This window comes from Ciconia boyciana, chromosome 8 (assembly GCF_034638445.1).
Source record: "Ciconia boyciana chromosome 8, ASM3463844v1, whole genome shotgun sequence".
In the NCBI taxonomy this organism is placed as follows: domain Eukaryota; kingdom Metazoa; phylum Chordata; class Aves; order Ciconiiformes; family Ciconiidae; genus Ciconia; species Ciconia boyciana.
Window position 1 is genome coordinate 43,959,066 of NC_132941.1, and position 27,138 is coordinate 43,986,203.

Here is a 27,138-nt window from a genome sequence, read left to right on the forward strand (position 1 = left end):
CTGATGTGGCCTGCTTGTGCTAGCACAGTCAGCCACCCATTGTCTTCTCCCTCCCAGGAATAAACTGTTTGGCAAGCACTGTGGTGAGACCGTAGTAAGTGTGATTACAGGCTTGGTATTAAGCCATTTTTGCAATGTTAGTGCCTCTGCATTCTTGCTGACACCCTGATCCTGCCCAGAGTTCAGCTGCCCTTTTCCATGGTGCCGCAGCTTCCCTGGAAGCTGATGATGCTTAGCACTTTTTAGGAGGGTACCTTCAAAGTGCTCCAGATCTGCTTCTGGCCAAGCGTCTCATTTTAGAGATGTTAGCAGCACTTCACCTACTCCTGTAAGCGCGGCTTTTTGTGCAGTTTCTTCCTGCTTTTCTTTACGTTTTGGAACTTTGTTTCTTTAAAGTGCATTTTATGAAATCCAAGCATGTTCTTTCTCCTTTCTCAATAGCTTTCTAGCACTTAAGCTAACAGGTTGTGTTTATTTTATTCTGCATGCTTACCAGTGGATCGTAAAGGTGGGAATGCTCATATGACTGCACCCTCTTCAGTTAATAGCCGAACCTTTAACGCTAGTCATACCGGTATGTTAGGTCACGCATGTAAACATAAGAAGCCCTTATCAGCTGCCAAAGCCTGCATTACTGAAATCCTCCCTTCTAAATTCAAACCCAAACTAGCAGCTCCAGCTGCTCTTGTGCAGGACAAGAAGGGTATCTTGCTGTCTCATGAGAAAGCTCAAAGCTGCGAAAACCTTCGTAGCTCCATTGCCTTGTTCGATAATAAAAAAGCTTTCATGGTAGACATAGGGGAAAGCATAGAAAACATGTTGATGAAGTCGAAGCAGGAATATGCCATCAAATCTGGCAGTACCATGAGCCTGCAGGAGTATGGCACCAACTCTAGGAAAGGCTACCTGTTCCCTGCCTCCAGGAAGAGTGGGATGGAGTTTACAATGCTGTATAAAGACATGCACCAGATCAACCGGTCCAGGATCCATTTGGGCACAGTCTCCTCCTGCAGCGTGAGGGATATTGCATCTCAGTTTGAGAATGAAGCAAAGGACAGGATGGAGCACAGCCTTAGTCGAGAGGATTCAGAGCAGATCCCCAAACACACAGTTTCCTCCCGTATCAGTGCCTTTGAGCAGCTGATCCAGAGATCCCGATCAATGCCCTCACTTGACTTTTCCACTGGACAAACCAAATTCACCACTTCTCTCCAGTCTAAAACTTGTCTGAGTTCTGCCTACTCTGCAGAGTTTCTTCTGGATTTGCCAAAAGCACACCAAGAAGAGAAGGATGCTGCCATCTTGGCAGATAAATCCTCCCGCTCCTGCAGCAACATGGAGGACACAGCTTCGGATGTCAGTGACGCCGTCCCTATGGACACACTTTCAGCTTGCACAGATGAGATAGATCTCCTCTCAAATGCTTCCAATGACAGTGGCAGCAGCAGCAGCAACCTCAATGGGCCTCAGAAGCATAAAATCAACAGATGCAAAGGCACATGCCCAGCTTCTTACACCAGGTTCACCACCATCCGAAGGCATGAGCAGCAGCAGGCCTCCAGGAACCCTGATTCCAAAGGGGATGTCCATGGGGACAGACACATGCTCCCCAGAAACGTCTACCTAATGAGCCCGCTTCCCTTCCGACTGAAAAAGCCCTTCCAACACAAATCCAGGACTCCACCCCCAGACTGCCCGGGAAGCCTGGCAATGCCCAGCCCTGAGAACCCAGACGACCCCATACAGCTGCAGGGGAGCATAGGAGACAAGAGTCACCACTCCCAGCACCAACTGTGCTCCAGAAGCAGGCCTCTAGCCCCTAGGCGCCTGTCTTCCTTTGACATTGTGGAGAGGCTTAGCTACTTCCCCACCATGGGATCTAGCCGAGATAGCCTCATGGGCCGGGCTGACACTCCTGACTCCTTAAGCAATGGGAACCCTGTTCTATATGCTCTCTGTCACAGCCTGGACACAAACAACAACCCGCAAAGTGAACTTGGGACGTACCTAGGAGGTGGCTTTTTGTGTTCTTTACCAGTGTCCCTTCATCTGTCTTCTTGCTTTCCTTTCTCCTCCCCTTTTCTTCCACAACCCTTGCATTTTTACTCCCCACCTTTGCATCCCCTCACTCTCTCTGTTTTTTCCCCTAGTGTGTCTAACGTCCTTTGTGTGCCTTGCTGAGCATTTTTGTTCAGGACTTGTTAACAGCTGCACTTCTGAGAAACGATTTCTGCTACCTTTCTAATCACATCGGGTTCAGTTTGTCTCTCAAGCAACTCCAGGGATGCAAGAATCTCAACATGAGATATTTCTAGTCCTATATCATTTGCACACATGGGAATATAAAACAAACCCACATGATTTACTTTAAGGAGCAGTTTCTCAAGGTCTAGTTGTGTGTGTGTGTGCGTGTATTAAACTTTTCTCAACAGTAAAATGCCAAATCATACTTTGATGGCAGCGAATCTTTTCTTCACAAAGTCCTTCTATGTCTTTACTCTTTCCCGTACCGTTATTTTCTCCCTGTTTTTGGATCTTTGTTCACAAGTACAGCCCAAAAGGGAAAAAAATGAAAATGGATAAATTATTGACATCTGATTGGCAATTTGGTCAATGGCAATTGAGAATCCTTAATGTCATAATGGAAACAAATTGTTTAAAAATACCTATTTTTTTCCTTTCTGGTTATGCTAGATAAATCCATCTGTATTTTAACTTCCCTATGTTGTTTCGAAGTAGATTCAGAATCACCAAGGCATTTTGCACCAGTTGATTACATGGAAACTCCAGAAGAAATTATCCGCAGACGGCATGACGATAAAGAGGTAATCCTTTATGGCCTAATAATGGTTGTAGCAGCTCTACATACAGGAAATATAGCATTCAGCCTTATATAAGGACAGCTTATATGTCTATGGCTATGTATATTGGAAGTAAGAGCAACAAGCTGGAACTAGTATGTTTTAATTTTAATACTATCTCTGCCATTGATTTTATGTATAATGTGTAGTCCAGTTTAGCTTTTGTTTAAAATTAACCTGATAGTTCTTATCAATTACACAAACTGATATATGGGGGCTTTAAAGAATGTAAAAAAGTTGGAGATGTATGTGAGATGTGGTACAACACTCCAGTACTCGCAGATAAAGATGAAATGGTTATTCTGTAAGTGAGTTAAGGTTTTATTGTTCCCCAGGCAAGCCACTTGAGTCGGTATTAATCAAACTGGTGAGAACAGTATTTTTCTTGCGGGGGTCCTCAGGTTTTGAACAGCAAATGTAAGCTATTGTAAGCTATCAGAAAGTGTGACATTTCCCCCCAGTGCAAACTAGAATTCTTTATGGTGTTTCAAGTTGTTGACGACGGAATGTAGCAGTCCTTTTCGAAATGGCTGGGCAACACTGGGACAAGCCAAAATAATACAAAAGCCACATAGACTTTTCAGCACTGACTGTATTCAAGCTGAGTTAAAGAAGTTATAAAGTGATTGCTTTCCAAGAAGCTGTTAATTTTCACTGCCTGGGGGAAAAAAAAGTTGTATTTTTAGTGTTAACTTTCTGAGTTCAAATAATGTTTGTGTGCTTTGAAATACAGTAAAACCTGCTCTTAATTCCTATGTGAAAAATATATTTTTGCTATCTTCTCCCATGAAACAGTTAGTAATCCCCCCACTTCCAAAATCCAGCACAAAAACTCGTATAAGAGCAAAACTCTGAATTCACTAAGACCTGCTGGCTTCAAATGAGTTAGCACAGAGCTGAACTCTTCAGCCTACAGTCAGCCCCAAAAGGTGGAAGAATCCTTCTGCCCAGGTACTCAAGAATGCACGTTTCCATTAGTGTGCCAGAGGCTTCAGAAGTCCAAAATAATTCTTTGGACTTTATTTACTTTATTTTACGGAGTGTATTACATGAGCCCAAAGGAAGTATAGGAGAACCTGATACCTGAAGATGGTTAGGCACTCTCCCAAGCTCCTTGCAAAGCTCAGGGGAGTTTGGTGCCTCGGTACTTACCTGTGAGGTTGATTCAGGTCTCTTGGAAGTCAATGAGAGGAACTCCTTGTTGGCTGAAGTGGGTTTGGATCAGCCCTCTGCCTTATCAGCAATCTTCTTAGAAACTCCCAGGACCTGGCCAAAACTTAGAAAAACTCCTCGTTGACTTCCATCAGCTTTGTATCAGATCCTCTGATGGATTTCCGTTATGCTATAATGGTGATGTACTGTCTGTGCTTGCAAAATGAAAGGGTATTGTGTAGTTCGTAGAATCAGTATTTTATGTTGAACTGTAAAATCCCAGCTATTTGCTGGGACCTCAGAAATTTTATTTAAGTCACATTTATGGCAGCTTTTGAATGCCTATAACTAGATGATTTACTGCCCATTTTATGCAATTTTATGGCAGAAACTTTTAGAGGACCAGAGACGGCTTAAACGTGAGCAAGAAGAAGCTGATATTGCAGCTAGAAGGCACACAGGGGTTATTCCAACGCACCATCAGTTTATCACTAATGAGCGATTTGGGGACCTCCTAAATGTAGACGATACAGCAAAGAGGAAATCTGGGTCAGAGGTCTGTTTAAGTTACCTCAGTCTGCTGCTTGACCCAAAGCAATATTTGCCTCTCATAATGTTGTGCTTTAGGCCGACATTAGCTCTTCAGAGAATGTCTTTTCCCCCCCCCCCCACCTTCCCCTTTCCCATTCTGGCTTCATTTAGATCTGCTTTGACTCTTGTGCCTGGTAAATTAATTGATATCTCTATACCAAGCTGCATATGTTAAAGCATGCCTGCTGAGAATTGCTGGTGCACACCTGTGATGCATGCCTTTAAATATCAGCTACTTTTAGTGAATCAAAGGCATTCTACATCTTTTGCATCATATTGCTACATTGTCTTCTTGTCTGTGCCTTATGCTTAGAAACTTCATGTCTTGTTGATCCTGGCCATGTGACTGTCTCATAGGGTTTTTTTGAGAAATTGATTGTTTCTTCTCCTCTTGAAAGATGCTTAATGTCCTTTAGAAACAATTGGAAAAAGTCTCAGCATGTTTCACTGTGTACGACCTGGTCGGTCTTTCTGAAAGAGACAAAGGAGGAGATAGACGGTTTTCCCATGAGCCCAAGGCACTTTTCCCGAGGGCTGGATGCTAGTCCAGGTGAACTGGCCAAATGCCTTTTCCTGCCTTAGGGATTGCTGCTGGGGCTCCGGACAGCAGCTCCGTTTCCCTAGAGGTGCTGCGCTGCGGTGGTGGGTGAGGTGGTCACCATGTGCATGGAGTACACTCGTCTGCCCTTCATGTAGTTTCAAATGGTCTGGTACCACATGGATATGACTACTTCTTATTTTATGCTCTATTACCGAAATTACTTTAAAATTGTCTGAATATTTTGTGGCCATTAGAAAATCAGCCAAGTAAATCAAGCTTTAAAGCCTAGGCCTGCTGTCAACATCCTCTTTGGCTTTATAGCCACTGAAGACATTTTTTTAGACACGTGCTTAATTTATTCATTTCCTCCTCACCTTTGTCTCTTTCCTACCAATTTATACAGAGTACATGGGTCACATTGCAGGATTCAGCAGGGCCAGGTAATAATCAATTAAAGCCACATCAAATAAAATCCTACTGTGTTTTTCCCAGCTAGTAAATTTTGCTTTTCCATTCACATGTCAAGGAAAATTTGGTCCCGGAGCCCCAGTAACTATAGTTACTGGAGCAGCTTTCATTCAACAGGGTTTGCCACATTTAAAAGTTTACTGCTGTTAAATCCATTTTCTGTAGAGCTCTTAATTGCCATTATACCAGAAGCTGGCACTTTTTGCCCTGGTGGGAGAGACCCATCCAGCATGTTTGGACTATAAGTACCAGTTGCACACAAGCTTGTAGCAGAATACCTGCGTTCAATTTCTTCCCCAGACTAATGTTAGCTATAGAAGAGTTTGGGTGCTTTTCCTCAGAAGAGGGTTGAAAACCTAATTATTATTTTAATGTGTTGATTTTTTTGATCTCTAGATGAGACCTGCTAGAGCCAAGTTTGACTTTAAAGCGCAGACGTTAAAGTGAGTACAGTGTGTTACTACTGTTTTGAGTGTTCTTCCTCTGCTTTTTCCCCTAGGATGCAGCATTTATGAAGTGTCGTGCAATTGGATTAATGTTTTGAGAGTGTCTTTCCAGCAGCTCAAAGCAAAGGTGTCCATAGTAAGGCAGGGAAAAGTAATATGAATCTTGCAGGTCGTAGCCTCTAAAGGACCTTTAGGAGAATGTCTTCTTTCTCAGTGCATCTGTATCCCATGTGATTTTTAGGGCAAACCCGCATTCTTTACTGGAACAGGTGAGTGCTCTGCTCTGAGAGTGGGTGGACCCATGGGAGAGCACTCTGGCTCCTCACAGCTTGCGAGCAGGACGGCTGGGTGAGACCTTTCGGCAGCAGCCCTGTTACTGCCCTTGTGCTGGAGACGGAAGGGATTCCCTGCGTGACATCCCTGGTTGTGCTCTGATTTAGGAGATGGAAGAACTGCATTAGTCAGTAGCTCACTGTGTAAATCTGCTGTACAGGTGGTCAGAATAATATAGATATGCAGAACAGCAGCATCCTTTTCACTGTGCTAAGCATAGCCCAAAGTCAGCAACGGACTTAAACAGATGCCTAGCTTTAAGCATGTAGGTGGGCTCTTGACTCAGGATTTTCCTGATTCAGGACCTATAAGGGTACAGTGTGGTCAGTGCTCCCCTGGCATCTGTGGATACACCAGTGGATGTTTCTGGTGGCATTGTTGTACCTCTGAGCCCTGCTGTGGTCTCTTGGGTAAATCACACAGCACTGCTTGTTCTTTTTGGGGAACACTGCTGTGAAGAGAAGGCCTGGGAGGCCTTTCCCTCTGCATGAGCCTGGAGAAGCTCTCATTTCAACATTGATAGGGAGGGAAGAAAGAAGAACAGAATTCAGTGAAGGACCTGCTGTTTTTCTTCTCAGGTACTAATGTCCTGAGAATATTTTGTTTTATGTTCTATAGGTGATGATTTGTAATGATTTACACAGCATCTCCCCAGCACCTGTAATAAAACTCAGGCAGATGTAAGGTGTAACTGTTGTTACACCTAACTACACCTTACTCAAAGGTTCCTTTGAGCAGAACATAACAGGGTGCCAGACAAAAGTAAAGGAGAGCTTGTGAAACTTGTGTTAGGAAAGGCTGGGTGGGTTGTTTTCCTGTGGGGACCCAAGTAGTAGGTTTATGAGCCTAGTACAAGCTGCCCACAGTGGGAGTTCCTCAAGTTGCAGACATTCATAATTTTAGCACTGAATACTGTAGATTGAAATCCCAGTTGTTAGCCCAGGTGAGGTCAGTGGTTGCACAACCACAGGCTGACCAGAAGTGTAATCGTTGCAGGATCAACATTGGCATGGGGGTGTTCATCTAGTCAGCAAACTGGCTTCCATTAAAATCACGTGTCTCTTCAGGAGGCACTTGTGACACGACCTGTTTCAAAACAGGAATTGAGCACTGCTCACCATGTCCAACATGGAAAGTAGCCAGTGGCATCTTTTGCTTGAGCTTGACCCCATTGCTGCTGGAGGGCGTGTGGTTAGTGGGGCCCTCATAGGCCAGCTTTTTTGACAGGATGCCCAAAGAGCAAGAGAGTCCCTGCACATCACGATATGAACAGGGTAATTCTCAACATGTAGCTTTCACTTTGGGTGGAGCATGATTTGTATCAACAGGGCTGATGCAGACCTTGTTACCTACGGATTGCTGGACAGAAAAAGAACATATCTGTTCTCCATTGAAGTTCTGATGGAGTGCTTGTGTTGTTAACAGGGAACTTCCTCTGCAAAAAGGAGATATTGTTTACATTTACAAGCAGATTGACCAGAACTGGTATGAAGGCGAACACCATGGCAGAGTTGGCATCTTCCCACGATCATACATAGAGGTAGCTGCTTTCCTTGGAGGTGTTCTCTTTGCCCACTCCCTTTCTGCCAGTGATCAGTTTATGGGCTTTTTGTACGTGGCTCATTTGATTCTGTTTGTTCATTCTAGCTCCTCCCACCAGCTGAGAAAGCTCAGCCCAAAAAGCCATCACCATTGCAAGTATTGGAATACGGAGATGCTATTGCTAAGTTCAACTTCAATGGGGATACCCAAGTGGAAATGTCCTTCAGAAAGGTAGGACTTTTGTTGTACTGATGAATTGAATCCAGACAAATGCTGAAGTTTTTTTAACACTAGTAACTTGCAATTTCCACATGAAAGCTCCAATAAGATGAACTCTGTATTCAGGAAGGATTCCTTCTCATCACCCATGTTTTTAGTCCATAGTCATTATGTAGTGCGTTGCAGTGAGAGTGTTGCAGGTAGGCTGAATCAAGAAGTGCCAATTGCTTCCTTAGGGTTAGCTGAGAAGATACTTTGAGCACGACTGCTGGAAGCCTAGCTCTGCAAGGCAAATTAGATATTTGGTGACATGTCTCCAGTCTGATCCTCTCCAGTGGAGATGCACACAGTCACATGAGAATGGTGATATAGAAAAGAAGGAAACTGGGTTCACCTTCCTTCGTACTACAAGCCAAGTCATTGAACACAGGCAAGCAAGATTCTGTAGTATTGAAGTGACTGGCTAGACCTGACTGTAGAGTGAAGGGGTAGGAATGGGTTGTGTAATGGCTGTTCAGAGCAAAGTCAGCCATATTTAGATTAAGTAGCAGCATTTCTCCATCTCAGCCAGCTTTCTGTTTTGATGCTCAGGTTAGATCTTGTCTGTCTTCTCTTTTAATTATACATGAAGGTGGGGCTTGCAGTTTCTATTAAGGATCTGAAAGTCACTTCATTTGTCAGCAAAACGGGAGAGAGCATAGAGAGACCTAGTTTAAACTGCAGACCTTTGCATACTCCCTGTACACCTCATACCCCTGAGGGTCTCGTGGTCAGCCTGAAACTGCTGGTTTCCACTTTTTTAACTGGCTTTAGCAAATAGGGTCTTGAAAATGTGAGCATAACTGAGTCTGCAGACAGCCCAAGTCAGCACCAGAAGATCTGCATTTCCTCCTTCTCTGAACTGAAAAATATCATTCTCACCCAGAGGTTAGGGTTAGGACCACATAACTGGGAAATAGGGGAGGCTGAGCACCACCAATTGCTTTAAGTCAGCTGCAGCAAGATTAAAAATGTAATCTGCTTTGGAATTATGAAATATGTTAAAGTCAGGACTATATTACTATTCCTTCCCATAGGGTGAAAGGATCACGTTGATTCGACGAGTGGATGAGAATTGGTATGAAGGAAGAATCTCTGGCACCAATCGCCAAGGCATCTTCCCTGTCACTTACGTGGAGGTGCTCAAACGGCCAGTGGTCAAGAATGCCATCGACTACCCTGACCCACCAATGTCCCTCTCCCCTAACCGCAGCATGACAGCTTCACCACAGGTATTTGGACTAGATGCAGCCAGTTACAGCACCTTGCAGAAGAGAGGGATGTTGCCATTGCTGTGTAAGAAGCAATAGTTGAAAAAAGCTGTAGCTAAGACTAGTGTTTTGCACAGTAAAAGCCATGTGCTCCCTGCAATATGCTGCAACTGCAGGGAAAGGTGATGTTTCATTTACGAGAAAAGTTAATGAACAGGTCGTTTGGGGATTTGGAGACTCAGCTTTTCATCTCTGATCTGTAACTTGAATTCAGGCCAGGTTGAAAGGGCTACAGTTCACAGCCATGTGAATAAATTTCACTGCCAGAGATGGAATGAATTGGTGATCCAGCTCCTCCTGAGTGCATGTTTATATTTTACAGACGTCCACTGTGATGAGTGAGTTTTTTATTATGACTATTAAAAGGGCGTCACAGACTGTTATAGTCTGTAGGAGTCATTATGTTGATCCCAGTCAGCTTGAGTCAAGCTGTATACTTACTCCTAAATGTTCCAGCTCACAACCAAGGTTCTGGGAGACAGGGTCAGGAGAGCGGCCTGTATTACTTGAAAGTGGTGCTAAATGAACTCACGTTTTGAGAGCAGGCGAGTCTGGAATCTTCCATGAATATTAGGTTCACTATAAACCATACTTTAGTTCAAACCAGAAATCAAAATGGCAGCAGGTAATTGTATGGGGATCCCGGAACGTTTGCCATGGAAAACATATCAGGGAGTCTGTGAGTCTCTAAATCCCTTTGTTTCGCTCTCATCCTGCAAATACTCATGCTTGAAGGTCAGCATACGTGTCTGGGTCGCGGCCATGAGGTTCTGGTGCATCCCCCCCTCTCACCCACGGGACCAAAACAAGGTCATTCTGAGGTCAAGACTGCAAGGAACAAAAGTGGAGAATTGGGATCGGGAGGAAGGGATATACGGTACAGGACGGATGGGAAAGGCTGCCATTGCTCGTGCCTGGTGTCTGTCTGGATCTTCTCTAGAAGAAGTGGTTTTATTCTTAGCCACTGTGTAAAGAGGAAAGACTTGTTGCTTGTTTGGGATTCCCTGTCAAAGTGGACTTCAGCTGAGCTTTTCTATTTGAGCTTGGCAGTCTCTCCATAGCTGTGGCCTGTCTGCCACCGGCTCTCTGCAAGCTTCTCCCTTAGATAGAAGGGATCATATCCACCCTTTTTTGGTTTCCTTTGCTATTCTTTTGATTCCTCCCCTAGTAAATCAATTCTCTCCCTTACTTTTTTGCCTGACTTGGCAGAGGACTGAGAAATGCTCTGATCAGTGCTAATGTAGCTGATCTCACTGACGTCGCTGGTGGTAATAGCTAAGGGCAGAACTCGGTTGTGTGTTCTGCCTTTATAAACGTAGGACCTACTTTGATCACCTAAAGACCAAATAGCCACAGCTGGCTTTTTTGATCCCTTTCTCCTCCACAGCTTCAGCAATGCAAGTTTCTTGAGGAGCGGGCATTGCTCATGCTAGAGTTGGATAAAGTCAAAATTCATTGCAGCAGTGAATTCTGACTGGGTCCACAGTGTGAGTTGCTGGGGCCCTAGCTATTACTGCCAGGCCAGTCAAATGCTGCATGCTGCCATCATGGATGGTGGCTTCAACTGCTCCCTGAGGGACTTAGGGCATATGGTATGAGGTGTAAGGTCTTCCACAAGATGTTTTGTGTCTGGGATCCTGGCAAATGCTGGAGCAGGGTATTAGCAGCACAGATACAGACTGGACTCTGTGGTTGGAGTGACTATGGACAGCATGTTCTCCAACACGGTGCACCTGTCCGTGGGAAATTATGCACCATGCTTGGTCACAGATCCGCTTCTCTGCACACTGGCACTCTCTCCTTTTACTTTTGCTCGGTTGTTTTGTATTTTCCTTTATTATTTTTTTATTCATTTCTTTTTCTCTCCTGCTTTTGTTTCCTTCAAGTCTCCCAGCTCTGAGCTGCTCCATACACCAACTCCTCCGCCTTTGCCTTTCGCGCGCCGCGCCTTATCTCCAGAGGTGCAGGCGGTCACATCTGAGTGGATTGCTCTGACCGTGGGAGTGTCTCCTAGCACCACTCCTGCCATAACTCCTCCATTGCCTCCTCCGCCTGAAGCCTCCCTCTCTCACACTGACTATCTCTCGCCTTCTGCTGCAGCCAGCCCTTCCCCCACGGTCAGCCTCCACCATTCTCATCTCTCTGGCTCCTCGACTCCCAGGTCCATTAAATCCCCATTGCCCTCTTACTCATCCAGACCTCAGTCCTCCTCTCACAGTTTCTATCAGGCCACTCCGCAAAGTGAAGAAAAGTTTGTTGGCTCCCCTTCTCCCAGCGTGAGCTACTCTAACTCCCCTCGCTGGGCAGTGGAGAGCCCCGACAGCATCCTCGCACAGCAGCGTGACACCACTGGCAGCCAAGCCTGGCTCCAAAAGACTAGAGAGGGCAGCAGCCACCCCGAGCAGGGTGCTCATGCTGTTCCCAAGATCTCTGTCGAGCGCTGCCTGAAACCATCCCAACTAGACATGCATGTGAGCCCAGAAAAGAGACCTGTGGGTTCCTCTGAGGACAACAAGTTGTGTCAGGAGCTAATGGCTATTGTGCAGGGAGGTAAAACAGAGAAAAGAGGCATGAGGAAAGGTGATCTGGGAAAGTTTCAAAGCGGGGAAAAGAAGGTACTTCTCCTGCATGTGTGTGTGCTGCTCTGAATGAATCCCTGATTTTAACTGGTGTGTTGAGGTTTGTGCTGCTCTGCTGGCCAGGCAGAGCCAGTGGCTGCCACATGTCATTTTGATGATGCTAAGACCTTCTTCCAGGGGTCACCAGTGGCATTCGCTGGATAGCAGATCAAAAAGTTTTAGAAGAGGGCTCAGGAGCAGTGTAGTGAAAATTATTTTAGAATAGATAATAACACAGGACTGACTCAATTGGTCATGTCTAATGAGGTGATTGTCCCAGATAGTGCTGTTACCAGATGGGTCAGATGGAAGTATCACACAGGCCTCACGCCCATATGCCTCACTGTGTAGAATACAGGCAATTCCTTGCTATTCAGAGATTTTCCAGTGTGCAATGGATCATCTTTGGTGATAGAATGTATTCGTTCCTCCAAACGCCAAGGACTGAAAAGCCTTGAAATGTCAGCCTGGCTCCTAGAATCACAAAAGCTGTCCCCTGTTGATCCTGGAGGCTGTGGTTTAGTGGACCTTAGTCTGGGATGTGCATGACTAAGTCAGGGAGGGTTGATTGTTATCTATGCACTGAGTGAAATTTATTACCTTTGCATTTCCAAAATGATGTGAAAGGGTCTAGCCACAAATGAGAATTAGACCTAGTAATATTTTTCCCCAAGAGTTTTTAGTTATATGTAGCTGTTTCTTACAAGGAGAAGGAACATAGGGAAACCTTCCAGTAGCTTCTACAAGGTATCTTCTGCCCCCAGTCTTGGTATAGGAGATCTGCCTTACTTTGCAGCTCTCAGTTCACTTGGGGTCCATTGTGGGCTACAGCCAGCCAAAATACATTACAGCAGCCTCATGCTACCTTGTATAAGAGTGGAAGTTTGGAGAGCTCAAAATCTTAGCATTATAAATACTGTCTTGGATGCACTGCAATAGCCTCCGTGACATATCCCATCTAGCCAACGTTAAATAATGAGAAACTAGATTTTCTAAGATGACGCATTTCACACTGGGAAATCTTATGACAAATTGTTTGATTTCTGCTTGAATCATAACCAGAAGTGTATTGAAAGCTGTATAAAGACTGTGCTGTTTACCCTCTGGATATATTTTTAGTAGCATTTTTTACAGGCATAACCTGCATGTTTAAAACAGAATGAGGTGGTCAGCTCAGACAAACAAGCTGGAAACTGCACTTGCCCTTGCATGGAGTTATGTTTGCTGTGTGTGCATCAAATTTACTGGATAGTAGATGCTCTTTATCACTAGCAGTGATTGTGATAAGAGAGTGTGTGCCAAGCTGACCAACTTTTCTTTTCTTCAAAAGACTGCAGACTCAAAAGCATTCTCTTCATCTGCTCCTCTCTCTTCCTCTGCCCTCTCTTCCTCTACTGTCACAACACAGCCACCTCCCAGACTTACACGCAGAGTCAATAAGCCACAGGTAATCATCTTTGCTGATTACTCTTCCATTACTTAGAGTTGATTCCATGCCATGCCATTGTTTTGTCATATGCTTGTTTAGCCATTCATTGATTCCACAGGTGAGATTTCTCCTGTCATTTAATTCAGAATTCTAATTTTTAAAAAAATCATTTAAAATGACTTCCAGGCAGTGCAGAAGGGCAGGTACAGGCAAAATCTTCAGCTGGTGCAAATCCACATAGCTCAAGTCTGGGTTTCTGACAGTTTGTACCAGCTGAGGATCTGATTTTCTGTTCCTCCAAAGGATTAACCCAGGGCTTATTTAGTTCTGACCTTGAGTCCCTACAGCTCGATTGCATTATAAGGCAGTATTGGTGGTCTTGTTAATGGGAATGGTGTAGCATGAGATACTTTGGTTCAGGTTTTGTTTAACCACCTGAGATCAGGATTCAGGGTTTGAGTGTCTCAGAGCTGGGGGTAAGGCACACATAACTTGGTATCCACAATGTCAAGGACCTGTTCCAGCCTTCTCAGGTAGGATTCAGAGGTTCTCAGCTCTGTTGGTGAGAGCTACAAACGTCTCTAAAGAGGAATGCGGTAGGGTCTGTGCAGCATAACCAGCTCAGCCTCAGCACTGTGTGGCTGGGATGTCCGGCGTCCGGGAGCGAGCAGTGCTCGCAGCTGCTGGTGTCTCCTCAGTCCTTCCAGGCAGCTTCCACAAGATGGCAATATTTGAAACAGAAAGCTCACAATTAGCAAAAACTGGACTGAGTTTGTAGTGATGTGTATTGGGGAAGCAATCTTTGGCTCGATGAGTGAACCAGCCAGGCTGCTTATGCAGGATGAGTGTGGGAAGTAGTTGTCAATGTTACTTATTTTCTTGATCAGTTTATGAGAGCAAGATACAGCTTTAACCCTGAAATTTTCCTGTTGCCTTTACTCACCTCATTTCCCTCCGATTGTGAGCTTGCACAGCTTTTTACTGAACAACCACCTCCTGCTTCCCTTTCAGTTTCAATATCTGAGTCCAATAGGATACATATTCTGCTTCATGTTAAAAATACACAAAAGTTTTCTGTGTTGGCCTTTCTCCTGACGTCTGATCTGCTTGGTCCTGCTGGTGCTTGCACTGGATGTATGTGATTCAAAAGAGCAGGAGCAGAGCGCCACATTTAGGGAAAGATGTTTCTCCCAAGTGCTGACTAGCACGCAGTTCTATTTTGGGTATTGCACCTGGTTGTAATAGGACCCTGTGGCCTTTCTTTGGAGTCGAAGTCAAGCCAAAATTTGTATTTTATATGCCTTGACAATCAGAGCATTGTCAGTGTCAAGTTAAAACTGTGTGTGACATTATCAGTAGTCTTGACCTCCTTTCCAGCTCTGGGCCTACAGTTGTTTAGGGAGCAGGAGTGGTATTTATGTGTGCAAATTACTTCTCATTATCTGTGCGACCCGTACAGAGGCTGATGGCTTCAGCAGAACTGCAGGTACCCTGGAGGCCTTTTCAAAAATCTGTCATCTTTTCATTGATTTTAATCAAATGAGAAAAGCACTTAATACACATGGAAATGAGACATTACATTTGGTTTTTGTTTCCATTACTGTCCATCCCAGGTGTTTGAGGTATTTTACCATTTTGAATTTTAGTTTTCTTTCTCATTATAGAGAACCTCCCCAGTTATGAAACTCTGACCCAGGGGTTTTTGCAGGTTTAAGACCCCTTTGATACAGGGCTGTTGTAAGGACTGTGTTCTTGCCTGTTCCGTTAAGTAATAATATAAAGTGCAATGGCTCTTTTAGCTATTCTGAAGTTACTCTCTTTTGTTTAGTTTCACAGTCCAAACTACAAAGAAAAAAGAACCCCACAGCATGTGAAAGATATTTCAAGTATAACTTCCAGATACTTTGTTTCAATATTCCAGTAAAACATGATATTCAGTAGTAATGTAATCTATCAAATTAATTTATTTCAGAGGACCCTCAGAAATTTTCTGGTTTAATTCCTGTTTTACTCTGAGGTCCTCTTAGTGTGACAGCCAGCAGTGATGCTAGTGAGTGTGTGAGCAGTGCAGCAGCTTTGGCCCCGGGGCTGGACTGCAGCCAGCCGTGGGGTGGGGAAGGCAGGAGTGGCTGGATGAGGGTCTCTGCATTGCCCAGCAGTGTGAGGGATGTCGGTGGGGGGCTGTCTGTACCTTTCCACTTGTGCAAAACCACTTAGGCAGAGTGGTAAGTAATTTTACCCACTTTGTGCTGGTAGAGAGGAGAGCGTATGAGGAGGATGCTTAGACCCCACATTGCCCAGCACAGACCAGCTGCACTTACTTAGCATGGTCATTACGTAGCACCATCTCCAAGGTAAGCTTTTATCCCCCCCAGTGGTTTTCTGCTGCTCCTCAGGTTCAGCACAGCAGCATTTCTGCGCAGCGCGTTTATTGTCCAAGCCAGAGCCGCATAGCCTGCAGCAGGCGTTGATACCTGCTCCCTGTGGGACATGCATTTTTCTCTGTAGACACAGCCTTCAGCTTCTGATCCAGGGGCTGGAGAGTCTTTCCATTGACAGCCTTTAGGTCAGGCTGCTCCACACTGCAGCCTTTTCAGTGTCCTTTGTGAGAGCTCTTTGGACAGCTTTCCCCTCGCTTTCACCAGAGCTGGGGCGTGGTGTGTGTGGACGTTTTCCTTTTTTCTTTTGGCTGGGCTGTGGAGTCCTGCCTGCTCATGGTTCTCCATTCACATGTGGGAGCATCACTGCTGATGTGTGCCTTTCTCTGAGGGGATACCAGTTTGTCTGTCTTGCCTGTCTGTTAGTTTGCTCTGCTTAGCTTTCTCTTTGCTTATGTAGTCCTTTAACTCCCACCAGAAAAGGATGGAAGAAGACACATAAACAAGAGCTGCAATGGATAGACACACTGATGACACTTGACTTCGCTAGAAGCAGGGAGAGCACTGTTGAGTAGCCCCAGCATCTGCCTTCCTAACAGTTAAAACCTGCCTCAAGGCTTTTCTAGGCTCTTAATGTAGAACCTTTTTCTGGTATGCTTACAAACCTGTGGTGCTCTTTAGATCCATCCTCAAACTCTGTATGAGGTGGAAACAGTGGCCAGCTGTGCTTCAAGACTGACTGTACCAGACTACTGACTATACAGACTGTATAGTCTGTAGACATGGAGAGAGAGACTTAAGCACCTGCTTAAGTTTATTCACTTAGTCTTAACAAAGCACATAGCGTGACTAAAGGAATAGGAGTTGAGTTGTCCGCACAGGTTGTGAATACTTGGTCACTTTTAGGGCCCTCAGTTTACCTCCAGCAGCAGCAGGGCTGGCTCAGTGTTTTGGGGAAACCTTTGTGTTTTATACTTTGAAGCTGTGCCCCACACTCGCTGATTCCTCGGCCACCTCTGGCACATGGAGCCACCACTGTAGGTAGTACATGGGCTTTCTGAACCCATGTTTGAAGAGCATTTGGACCTATAAAACCTTTTTTTTTCTTTATTCTCTTCTCTCCCTGCAAGAATAATGTAGGGGTTTAAAAAAAAAAAAACAAAGCAAACATCTAGGCCATGCTATCAAGGTCACTTGTTTGAAGCAGTGGGGTGGTACATTTACAGCCTAAAATTATAGGATCTGATCTGGTCAGTTTTTCAACCCGTTTGGCTAATGCTGCATAGTTGCTGACTTTGGGGTGTTTCATCACCTCACTGGAAGGCTCTGCTGTAGCCCTGGGAGTTAGCGCAGAGACACCCGCTGCTTTGGTAGGAGCTGCCTGGATCTCTGGAGCAGAGGCCAGAGGGGATCCACTCAGTTGTGTGTCTTGTCAGGAACTGGGGGCTGCTAGGAGGGCAGGGGACTGCTCGGCCTCTGCCCTTGCCCAGCTGCCTCATGGAAGTCCCTGTGAGGATCCTGCCAGCAAAGGGAACGTGGCCAAGTTTCTGATGCTGGTAGGCTGCACCTCCTGGTATTACGCATACAAGCCTGCACCATGGAGCATTCAGAGGTAGTGTCAATTTTTTAGCTTTCAAATAACTAGTTTAATTCATAGTTACTAATGCTTTTTGGAGGAAAAGCTGGTCAGGGAGGTCCCAAGTAAGCAATGAGAAATGGACCACGCAGTCTTAGGAGCTCATGGAGCAATTTCAGCAGTCAATTTATTAGTATGGAGCAGAGAAGCACTTTCTTGAATTAAAAAAAAATAATTTTTACAGCTGCCTCTCACCTCAGCCTGCAAATTGTTTTTCCCAGCTACTTGACCACCTGAGTTAGCTCTGATCTCATCAGATTTGATGTACTATATCTGGTTGGTCTGCACTATATTAATTTTAAATTTCTAATTATTCCATTTGCCTTTCAGGGCTGATGATAGACAGGCAGCAATGACTTCCAGAAATCCTGTGACAATTTCAGGCTCCACAGTAAACGCTTTGAATGCAAATCCCACTGCAAGTAGTCCATCCAACTTACATTTAATTTTCTCCCTATAGAAATATACATGGTGGCAGAGCATTGTTTCTTAGGGCAATGATCCCAGATTTCAGCCCCAGACAGTACAGCTGACTACAAAGGAGTTGCTGTGGGGTTGGGTTGGCCTAGAGTGGGTCACAGTCCTCAAGCAAAGAGGTGGTTTGCTTTAATACAGTAGTGGGCACAGCTCCAGCGGTCCAAGATGTGGTTCAGAGGAGCTTTGAGAACGGGAATTAGACAGGGATGAGCTCATCACCTCGCACTTCCCCAAACTCTTTGAGCATGCTTGGGCTGAAGGTGTCACAAACCTCTTTATCCTCTGCTTCTGCTCTGTCTTGGGATGTGTGAGAAAGCAAGCCTTTTACTGAAGGGCGTTGTTGAAGTGAATAAAGAGGAGGAGGGAAAGTTGAGGCCTTTGGAACTTGGGTTGAAAATTGTGTTGAATGATCACAGAGGATGGCAATACTCTGTATCTTATCCAATCCACTTTGCCAAGCAGTCCTGCGGGTAGTGCAAATAACCCTACGCTAGTTCAGACACCCCATTTTCTCACAGCATGCCCCTTGCTTTCAGTAGGTGTTTGAATATGCAAAAAGCGTGCAAAGCCAGGCTCTGGATACCTGTGCGACTTTCTCAATGACCTTCCCCTTCCCCATAAAACCTCCAACCCCAAAACCCTGATTTTCTTTGCTGTGCCCTGGGACACGCAAGTTGCTGTGAAGAGTTGTGACTGGGGAGAGAGGCAGGGCAGAGTCCAGAAGCTTCTCAGGTGGTGATGTTTGGAGCTGGGTTTTCAGTCAGGGACGCCTCTGACCTGAAGCTCTGCCTCATTGTGGGAATTAGTAGAGTAGCTCAGATCCTTGCTTGGTACAAGCTAGAGTGATTTTGATGGGGGGCTACACAGCATTGTGCCTTCTGAGGACCTGAGCTGGTCTTTTTTAAGAAGCAGGCGAGTTACTGTTCTCTCTTGTGTCAAAGTCATTGAGGACTTTTCTAAAAACAGCAGCCGATTCCTCTCAGCATGCTTTTGGCCTTTCAAGTTTGATGGTCTCAAGTATGTGCTTCTGTCCTTGTTTTTTTTTTCCCCTACAGGAATGCAGTATGACACTATGTGCCATTTCTGGTTGTAGCGCTGTCCATAACCTTCCACTCTGATTCCGTGCTCTGAGCTTCTGTTTCGCTGTCACCTTTCTCTTTGCAGCGTTCTGTGTGCTGCAGCGCAGTTGCATTACTGTAGCCTTACTGTCTCTTGTGTAAATGAAAGACATTGTTGTCCAAGAAGCATGGTGTTGGGGTGGGAAGGGGAACAGTTGTTCATTTTCTTTTGTTGTCTGCACTCCATTTAATTTTTTTTAATTCTGACCGATATAACATCTGCTAAAATGTCTTCCTTATCATTTGCTTGGTGATCACACAGCCTTCCCACCATTCATTGAGAGCTGGACCAGATCTCACAGAGTCTGAAAAGAGCTATGTGGTAAGGCCGCTGTTTAAATCAGATGTGTAGTCCTAGACTCTCTTCACCCAGACAGTAACACCTCAGTAGAGATAAAATGCCAGCACTATTTTTAGCAGCAAAGTAGGTACATATTTATCTATTTGCATATATTGTTTAGTTTGCAACAGAAAAAGCAAATTTAGCAATTAGAAAAACTGTCATAGCCAATGAGGAGTTGGGCTAATTGTGCTGCCAGTCCCTGGGTATAAGTTAAATGAAGCAAAATGCATGAATGGAGCGGCCCGCCTTGCATTCTTGAACTGACTTCATAGCATTTGTAATGGTGCCACTGCATAACTAATTGCAACCTCTTATGCTGCTGCTTTTAAAAATATATGTATATGTATTTGTTACAAATCTTCAAACTAAATGCCGAATTCTTCTGTATCTTGCCTGTTTTTCCATGCTTACACCTGGATCCCTTCTGCGCTCCACTACCTGGATATTTACCTGGATCTACAACTCTTTTTTTTTTTTTTTTTTTTTTTTTACTGGACTTATGTGCTGCATCTGGAATGTCCCATCTCTTCTTGTCTATATTTTCCCCTCCCTCCCCCCTGTTGACTGTCCTTTGGGTGTTCTTGGATGTCAATGCTGCCTACCACACAGGAAGCTGTTTGCAATGAGATCATAAACATTGCAGAAAAGTCTGTTCATTACTGCAGTACTATTTCTCAGCCTCTTGACTCTCGCCACAAGGTGACCTCTAATGACCATAAACCATCTCTAATCATTTCTCAGCAACCTCAAGCACAGCAGCAAGGAGCCAGCCCTGACAGAAGTCAGACACCACGAGACATGTAAGTCCTTTTGGCTCCCATCTCTTCCGGGAGCCTTGTCTCTGGCTGGTGGTGAAGATGGGGAGGTGTGAAAGCTTCAGCTTTTCAGGAGTTAAATTAGAATTATGGGAAGGTGTCAGTTTTTCTTTAAAGAACAAAAATAGCCGCATATCATCATAATGAGCCGTTTAAAACTGGGACCTTTGTGTCTGTATAGCACCTGAAACAATGACCTCATGATCCAGGACTGGGTCTCCTTTGGGCACTTGATTCATGCTGGTTATGGAGACTATCTCAATGTCTTTGTATTTTGAAGCTGGAGACAAATTAATATCCTCTGGCTACACCTGGCTCATATGATGTGGGGTCAATGTGTTCTTAGCTTCTCACAGTACAGTGAGCAGTCCCAACACCAATGCCATTTGGTGTGCATTGTTGGCCAGTTCCACAGATGAATTGGTGGCTGAATGATCTGAGAGACGAAGGCTGAGATTTTCAAAGCTGTCTGGTGGGTTTAAACCTGGAGCTGCCATTAAGCTTGGTGGGACCTTTCACTGATGCTTTTGAGAACAGTAGCCTGCACTATGTGCTGGGGACTGAAGTTCCTTGGCAGTTGGCTCCTGAAGGAGCCTTTGCCTTCCCCCACCCCTTTATGCAGAACGGAAAATCTCACATCAGCTCTATTTTCACTCCCCACAGGCAGGGGATCCAAGCCTCCCCACATTTGCCCAAAGATCATTTCCTCTCCATAAGGTTCCTTTCTGATAAATACAGAGTGCCTCTGGTGCAAGTGGTATCTCAGGGCAGGATTCAACCTTAAATTTTGTTTGCACCGTACCTCCTCAGCCATGATTTTTCCAGCAGCCTTAGTGCAATAGAGTAGGTAATATCTTTTAATAAAGTCCTTCACTCTGCCATTTGGTCATTCATGGCCCTGCCTATGTGCCTGGGCAAGGGAACAGATGTCTCGTTTAGCCCGGGAATGAGTGTTTCCAGGTTTTGGCTTGCATTCAGTAGGGTGTCTGCACTCGTACACTCTTTAGGCGCTACACGTTAGGAAGACTCCAGTTGTTGCAGTCTATGGAGACAACTACATGGCTAAAAGGAAACAGAAGCTCTCTGCAGTGTAGGCGTGACACTTTTTACTGCCGTGGCCTTGTGACAACAGCCAATTTAATGCGGTTGGCTTTCACCTCTCAAATGGAAAACACAGGTCCAGACTGCATTGAACAAAATATAATAGGAATTAGAAAGGGAGACATCTCCTTCTGAAGGGATGTTAGGGAAATCCAATGGCTAACATGCAGTATCTTTCTGGTTTTAGAGTTAGCTACCAAGCCCTCTACAGTTACACTCCTCAGAACGATGATGAGCTGGAACTGAGGGATGGTGACATTGTCGATGTCATGGAGAAATGTGATGACGGCTGGTTTGTGGGTGAGTGTGACTCCTGTCAGCAGAGCTTTTTGAGATGCAGATGAGCAATTTTGCAGAGTGTCTGGAAGTTGCTTTCATTTGCAGGGTCAAAACAGTGAAAAAAATCATTTGTGGGGTCAAAACAGTAAAAAAATCAACGCAAATTTTTTCACAATTTTTCATCTTTTCCCACCAAGAACATTAAAATTAGGGTGCAGGGTGGTGGAGCTTTTGTTTTCCTTGCTAGGTCTCTAGTTTTTCCTTTTTTCTCGTCTTAATTTCCCCGTTCCCCTCTTCCTACTGATCCTTCTTGCTCACACAGATGGCAGAACAACAGAGGGAACCATGGAAAACTGAATTTCTGTAGCTTTTGCAAAGCTGAGGGAGCCATGGCAAGTTACAGAAAGTGGCAAGTAGGGGACAAAGGGAACACATGGATGGGAGTTACAGTCCCTGAAAATCCAGCCTCATCTGCAGCTGTATGTTTAGCAAAATCTAGCCCTTTACCTTCAAAGAATGCAAGTCTGGACAGCGTTCTCCATCTCAACACTGCAAATCTAGGCTTGTTATCTCTTCTTAAGGGAGATTAGCTCATTTACACTGATAGGAGTTTGATTCCTAGCCTATAGGCCCAGGAGCTTTCACCAGCACCTTATTAATTGTTAAAAGGGAAGACTAAAGATGATTAGTAGCAGAACTAGTCGTGATCTTGTCTACACCAAAAGGCTCTTTGACTAGGACCTCTGTTTAGTTTTAGAAAGCAATGCCTGCAGGCAGAAGAGGCTGCCACCTCTACCTTTTTAAACCCCTAAGCCTTCCTTGCACAGCTCCATCTTACTCTGGCTTCCTTGTGTTTTATTTTGTGACAGGTACATCCAGAAGAACAAGGCAATTCGGCACCTTCCCAGGCAACTATGTGAAGCTTCTGTACCTGTAGAATAACAGTGATCGCACTGTGACAGTGATGGGGTTGTTTTCCAGATGGTGTTTTTAAACAGTGAAGAAACAGACAATTTATGAATGTAATAGACAAGAGACGAGACGTGTTAGGAGGATGTGGTTATGTGGTACAGTATTGAGTTGAATGTGTAGCCCTGCTTCCACGGATTCAGGGTGTGATTTGTTTGCTGAAGAAGAGACAGTTTCTAGTTTACAGTGCTGCCTTTGTGTATTCCTCTCCCCTCCCCAGCAAGAGTTCTGGTGATAATCTTAATTTGTATGGAGTACTTACCTCTGAGAAGGCTTCAGGGAAGCACATGGTATAGGTTTTGTTTGTGTGTTGAGATAGGATAGTGCTTTGGGGCAGTATGCAGCCTTGCAGCTGCTCCCTTTGACTGGCAAGGTTCAGGGAGGCCAGGCTTTCTGCCCGGTGTCTGCCTCGCTGAAGACTCACTTTGCTCTGCCTTCCACTTCCATAGAAAACCCTTCCTTCATGTCGTGCACCTTAAGACTCAGCAGAGGCAGAGGACAGCTGATATAATTAAACTGCAGAGCTCTGCATGGAAAAGCAGTTTGGGACTGGTGGTTTAATCCAGAGAGGTCAGCCAACACATAAAGCAAACGTGCAAAATTCCCAAACCTTTTAACAAGATATTACCTATCTCTGCAGGGTTTTTTTCTTTTGTGCAGGGGGTGTGTGTGTGTGTGAGTGTATTGTGTGCATCAAAATGAACTGAGTCCTGTTTTTTAAAGAGAAATCAGCCTGGCTTTGACATCTATCTGCACAAAGAATAGAACCAATAAACAGAACATCCGTGAGAGCAAATCCTATTTATGAGTCCTACAGCTGTTCACTTTCTCTGCTCCTCCTGCCCTGTTGCTGGCTCTAAAGGATCACACACTTTTCAAAGCATACTCTTTGGGATGAAGACTTTGCTTCTTTCCCAGCATTAAATCTTAGAGGCTCTGATAAATCTGAGCAACGTATCACTGAGGGTGCCTTTTTTTTTCTTTTTGGTTACAGTGTCGATGGTAGGTCTCAAATAAATACATGCATTTTGGCTGCCTCTTAGTCATACAAAAAAGTCTAATCAATTTGGAAAGCTGTTCCCAGCAGTTATTACCAGTTACATAGATTCGTATTTCCTTGGGAAAAAAACCATGGCTTGGCTGTATGCTTGCTGTAAATCCACTATGAATACTCTTTTGATAGACATCTTGTTATTAAGAAAAAGCATAAACAAAACCGGTTCTATCAGACTCTGCTTCCTACAGTTACCATACAAATAGCAAAGGGTTAGATTGCTATTTTGTCATAAGCCGTATTTAATAATATAAAATGCCTATTTTTATGCTGATGCTTTTATACAGATTTATTAAAAGTAACTACAACTAACTGTTAGCACGACTTGCAATGTTTTGATAAACTAGCCATGCTCCTGGGTTTGAAATCAAGTAGACTTGTCTTCTGCCTAGGTCAGCGGAAGAGAAGACTCAGTGTCTCAGAAGTTTGACTGTAAATATGTATATTTAACTTTGTACAGACAATGTACTTACCTTGTATAGAAAAATAATTTAAACACATTGAGTGAGGGGAGGAAAAAAAGGCAGTTGTGAAAGGTTGGGATTTTTTTCCACTTTTATTTAAATGATGGAATTCCATGTATGTTCACATAAAGAGTTTTAGCACAAAATATCTATTATGAAAGGGTTTCAGATATGACACAAAGTATACCGTTTCTTTTCTGCAGGAGATACCTTTAATCCTGCATCTTATTTATGGGTTTGTTTTTCTGCTTTGGGTTTGCCCTCCAGTTATTTGCAGCAATATTTAGGCCTGTTGCTAAGATTGGATAACACCAAATTAATCTATCCAGCAAAGTAACATGATGATACTGACTGTATATAACATACTCATTTAAAGGTTTATTTTTTGTTCTTGCTCTTGCCAATTTCAGTTACACACACACACACACATACATACATACCGCAACTTATTTTTGTGTTGATTTTTTGTTTCTTATTGCAGTGGATTACTATTTGACAATTAATAAATGGAATTATTGAATTACTATTGTGGCCCTTGTACAAATTATTAAATAAAGTCTATTCCCGCTCTTCCTGTAGCAATGCACTTTTGTACTAGTGCCCCTCTGTGGCTGTCTTTGGCTGTGTCCATGCTGAGCAGTAGGTGTCTGCCGTGGGCTTCCCGAGTGTCCTGCACCTGGGGATCCTGCTCGTGACTTGGCCTGAGCTCACCGGTTCTCCCTCCTGAGCCATAGGCAGGCTGTGGCTTTTTCTCAAAGAAACCAAGGTGTAAAAGCAGAGAAGAAGCTGGTTTACACCCAGATGTCACTGTAACATGGGGTCAGGGTGCAGCTGCTGTGGCATGCATGCAGACCTGGGAGCCGAGGAGCACACCCAAGTCCACCGGTTTACAAAGGGTCTTTGTGACTCTCTCTCAGATGAGAAGACCACACAGGTTAAGTAGGACGAGAAACCCCAATTGCCAACCTCTGTGGGAGGGGATGTCAGTTGATGTTGGGTTTACATGTGCATTTTTAACCCTGGTGGGTCAACAGCTGTAAGACACTGACTGACTGCTGTGGTAGCTGCACTCTGACCAGGCAGTTATGCCTGCAGCACTGATTCAAGGGGTTTGTGCAAGGTCTGTGACGAACATCACATCTCCCAGCCCTGCAGCAGGAGAGCTAGCTGGGGCTTTTTGGGTGTGCCTCATGTGAAGGAACAGTTCCCGCAGGAGCAGAGCGAGGGAAGGCCAGAGCTGAGCTGCCTGGGTGGGCTCACTGGGGCTCAGGAACGCACAAGCACCACAAAAGCGCACCTGCAGCTCCTCATGTCTGGCTCCTGCACGCTGCCTGTGCGGGGCTGTGCCCACCCCGAAGGCTGGTCTTCTGTGAGGAGTTTTAACTTCCTTGAGACCTCCACCTCAGACTGAGCCAAAACTGGGCAACAGATTCAAACTCTGCGAAGCGGTGATGTGACCAGATGGCCAGGCAGACAGATACACATGGCTGCATTCGCAATGATTTTAGGAAGTCAAATTATAAACAGGCCAATCCTAAAACCAAACTAACAGGACAGCAAAAGCCTCAAGCTATTTTACATGTCCTTAGAAAGCACACAGACACAAGGCTATTTTTCTGTTTCACAGGCTACCTTATATAAAAAGCAAAAGGGCAGCCTGACCACTAGCATCGCTAGCACTTGCTTTACAGTGCTGCGGCCAGGGCGGGGAGAAAGAGGGACTCATCTATAGCTATGGAATCTCGATATTTACCAATGTCATTCTCTACCCTAATACACTTAGGAACAAGCTAGAGGTGCTTTTGCGACTGCAGAAACTGGGTGTGCAGAGAGGGGAAGAGGACCCAGCGGTGTGTCACAGGCCTCTGGAAATCCCCCACACCTGGGGGGAAAGGAGCCCTCAGTGTCACGTTCTTCGCTGCCAGGAGACGTGTAATGATGCGGTGGAAGAACTACTGCTCTCTAATGAAGATGAGATTAATAGTCCAGGTGCATGTACCTTGGAAGGAAATAACCTGTGAAATGACAAGTTAATGCAGGAAAAGGGAGGAAGCCAAGAAAGGGGATTGCGGAGGCAAGGGTGTGCCTTGCGATGGGATCATTCATGGCCCTGTCTTGTAGGGCCAGCACCTGGGTGATCCGCCTCGTCCCCACTTGCTGACTGCTCCACACTCCCTGGCTGTGGCAGCAGCCTTGTGCTGCAGCTCACTGATGTTCTGCGTTGCCCAAGCTGTATTTATTTACTAAATAAGCAGCAACGCTGGTGCCCAGTTTGTAAATGCCAGCACCGTTGCTGTAACCAACCTCTCCCATCTATCCATCGTCAGATCGCTGGGGGCTTAACATGCAACTGGAACAACTATTTTTCCTGAATCACAGCTAAGGAGGTTGGCTGATAAACCCGTGTAGAAGAATTCCTTCTTTTGTTGGCGGTACCACCCCTAAAGGGGCTAGAGATAAACAAAACTGCCTAAAGCAGTGACAAATCAGAGGTAAATTAGGGGAAAGGTAATACCCTTCCCAGGCTCCGCCCTCGCTCATCAGCTCCCAGCTGGGAAACAGCACGCAATGCCGCTTATTTCCATCGCCTCCATTAGGTTTCAGAGTTAACATCGCACCAGCCTAGAGCAGGACGGGCCACGTTTGCCTGGGGGATGCCGCACCGGGGCAGCCTCGTGTGCAGGCTGCGGCTCTGCGCCCGTCCCGCCTTCGGGTCGCGGTCAGCTCCGCCGGGGCGGGGTAAGCCGGGCCGTAGACGGTCGGGGGTTCCGAAGACCGACGTTCTCGTCCTCCGGCAGCGGCTCGGCCCCGCCAACCTCTGTCGGGAGGGTTTCGCCTTAAAGCGCGGCGGGCCGGCCTCCCACGCGAGCAGGCGGCAGCCGCCCGGCGGTGTCCGTGTCCGGGGAGCTCTGCCCCCCCGGGGCGGGACAGCCAGCCCGCCGGCGGCGGCGGGGCTCGGGAGCCCCAGGGAGGGGCCGCCGGCGGCGGGGCGGG

The 27,138-nt window shown here is 45.3% G+C and overlaps 2 protein-coding genes across 23 annotated transcripts in view; both read left to right on the top strand.

Annotated features, from left to right (window-relative positions):
- The window catches only part of SORBS1 (sorbin and SH3 domain containing 1), a 176,438-nt gene extending 151,724 nt beyond the window's left edge, over positions 1-24,714 (top strand). For 14 of the 22 annotated variants that reach the window (XM_072869676.1, XM_072869673.1, XM_072869685.1 and 11 more), the window contains 10 exons: positions 2,737-2,825; positions 4,402-4,569; positions 6,010-6,056; positions 7,818-7,932; positions 8,040-8,165; positions 9,230-9,424; positions 19,382-19,441; positions 20,204-20,262; positions 21,566-21,678; positions 22,527-24,714. In XM_072869676.1, coding sequence (XP_072725777.1) covers positions 2,737-2,825; positions 4,402-4,569; positions 6,010-6,056; positions 7,818-7,932; positions 8,040-8,165; positions 9,230-9,424; positions 19,382-19,441; positions 20,204-20,262; positions 21,566-21,678; positions 22,527-22,594 — 1,040 coding nt within the window. In that variant the 3' untranslated portion in view covers positions 22,595-24,714. Of the gene's footprint in view, positions 1-496; positions 2,015-2,736; positions 2,826-4,401; positions 4,570-6,009; positions 6,057-7,817; positions 7,933-8,039; positions 8,166-9,229; positions 9,425-19,381; positions 19,442-20,203; positions 20,263-21,565; positions 21,679-22,526 lie in introns of all 22 variants that reach the window. The other 8 variants (XM_072869670.1, XM_072869689.1, XM_072869688.1 and 5 more) reach the window with 7 other exon arrangements.
- Positions 9,449-13,334, top strand: LOC140655326 (sorbin and SH3 domain-containing protein 1-like). Its single transcript, XM_072869691.1, has one exon. It carries the CDS (start codon positions 11,167-11,169, stop codon positions 12,109-12,111), a length of 945 nt encoding a protein of 314 aa, XP_072725792.1. The 5' UTR covers positions 9,449-11,166; the 3' UTR covers positions 12,112-13,334.
- Positions 24,715-27,138: the final 2,424 nt, after the last annotated feature.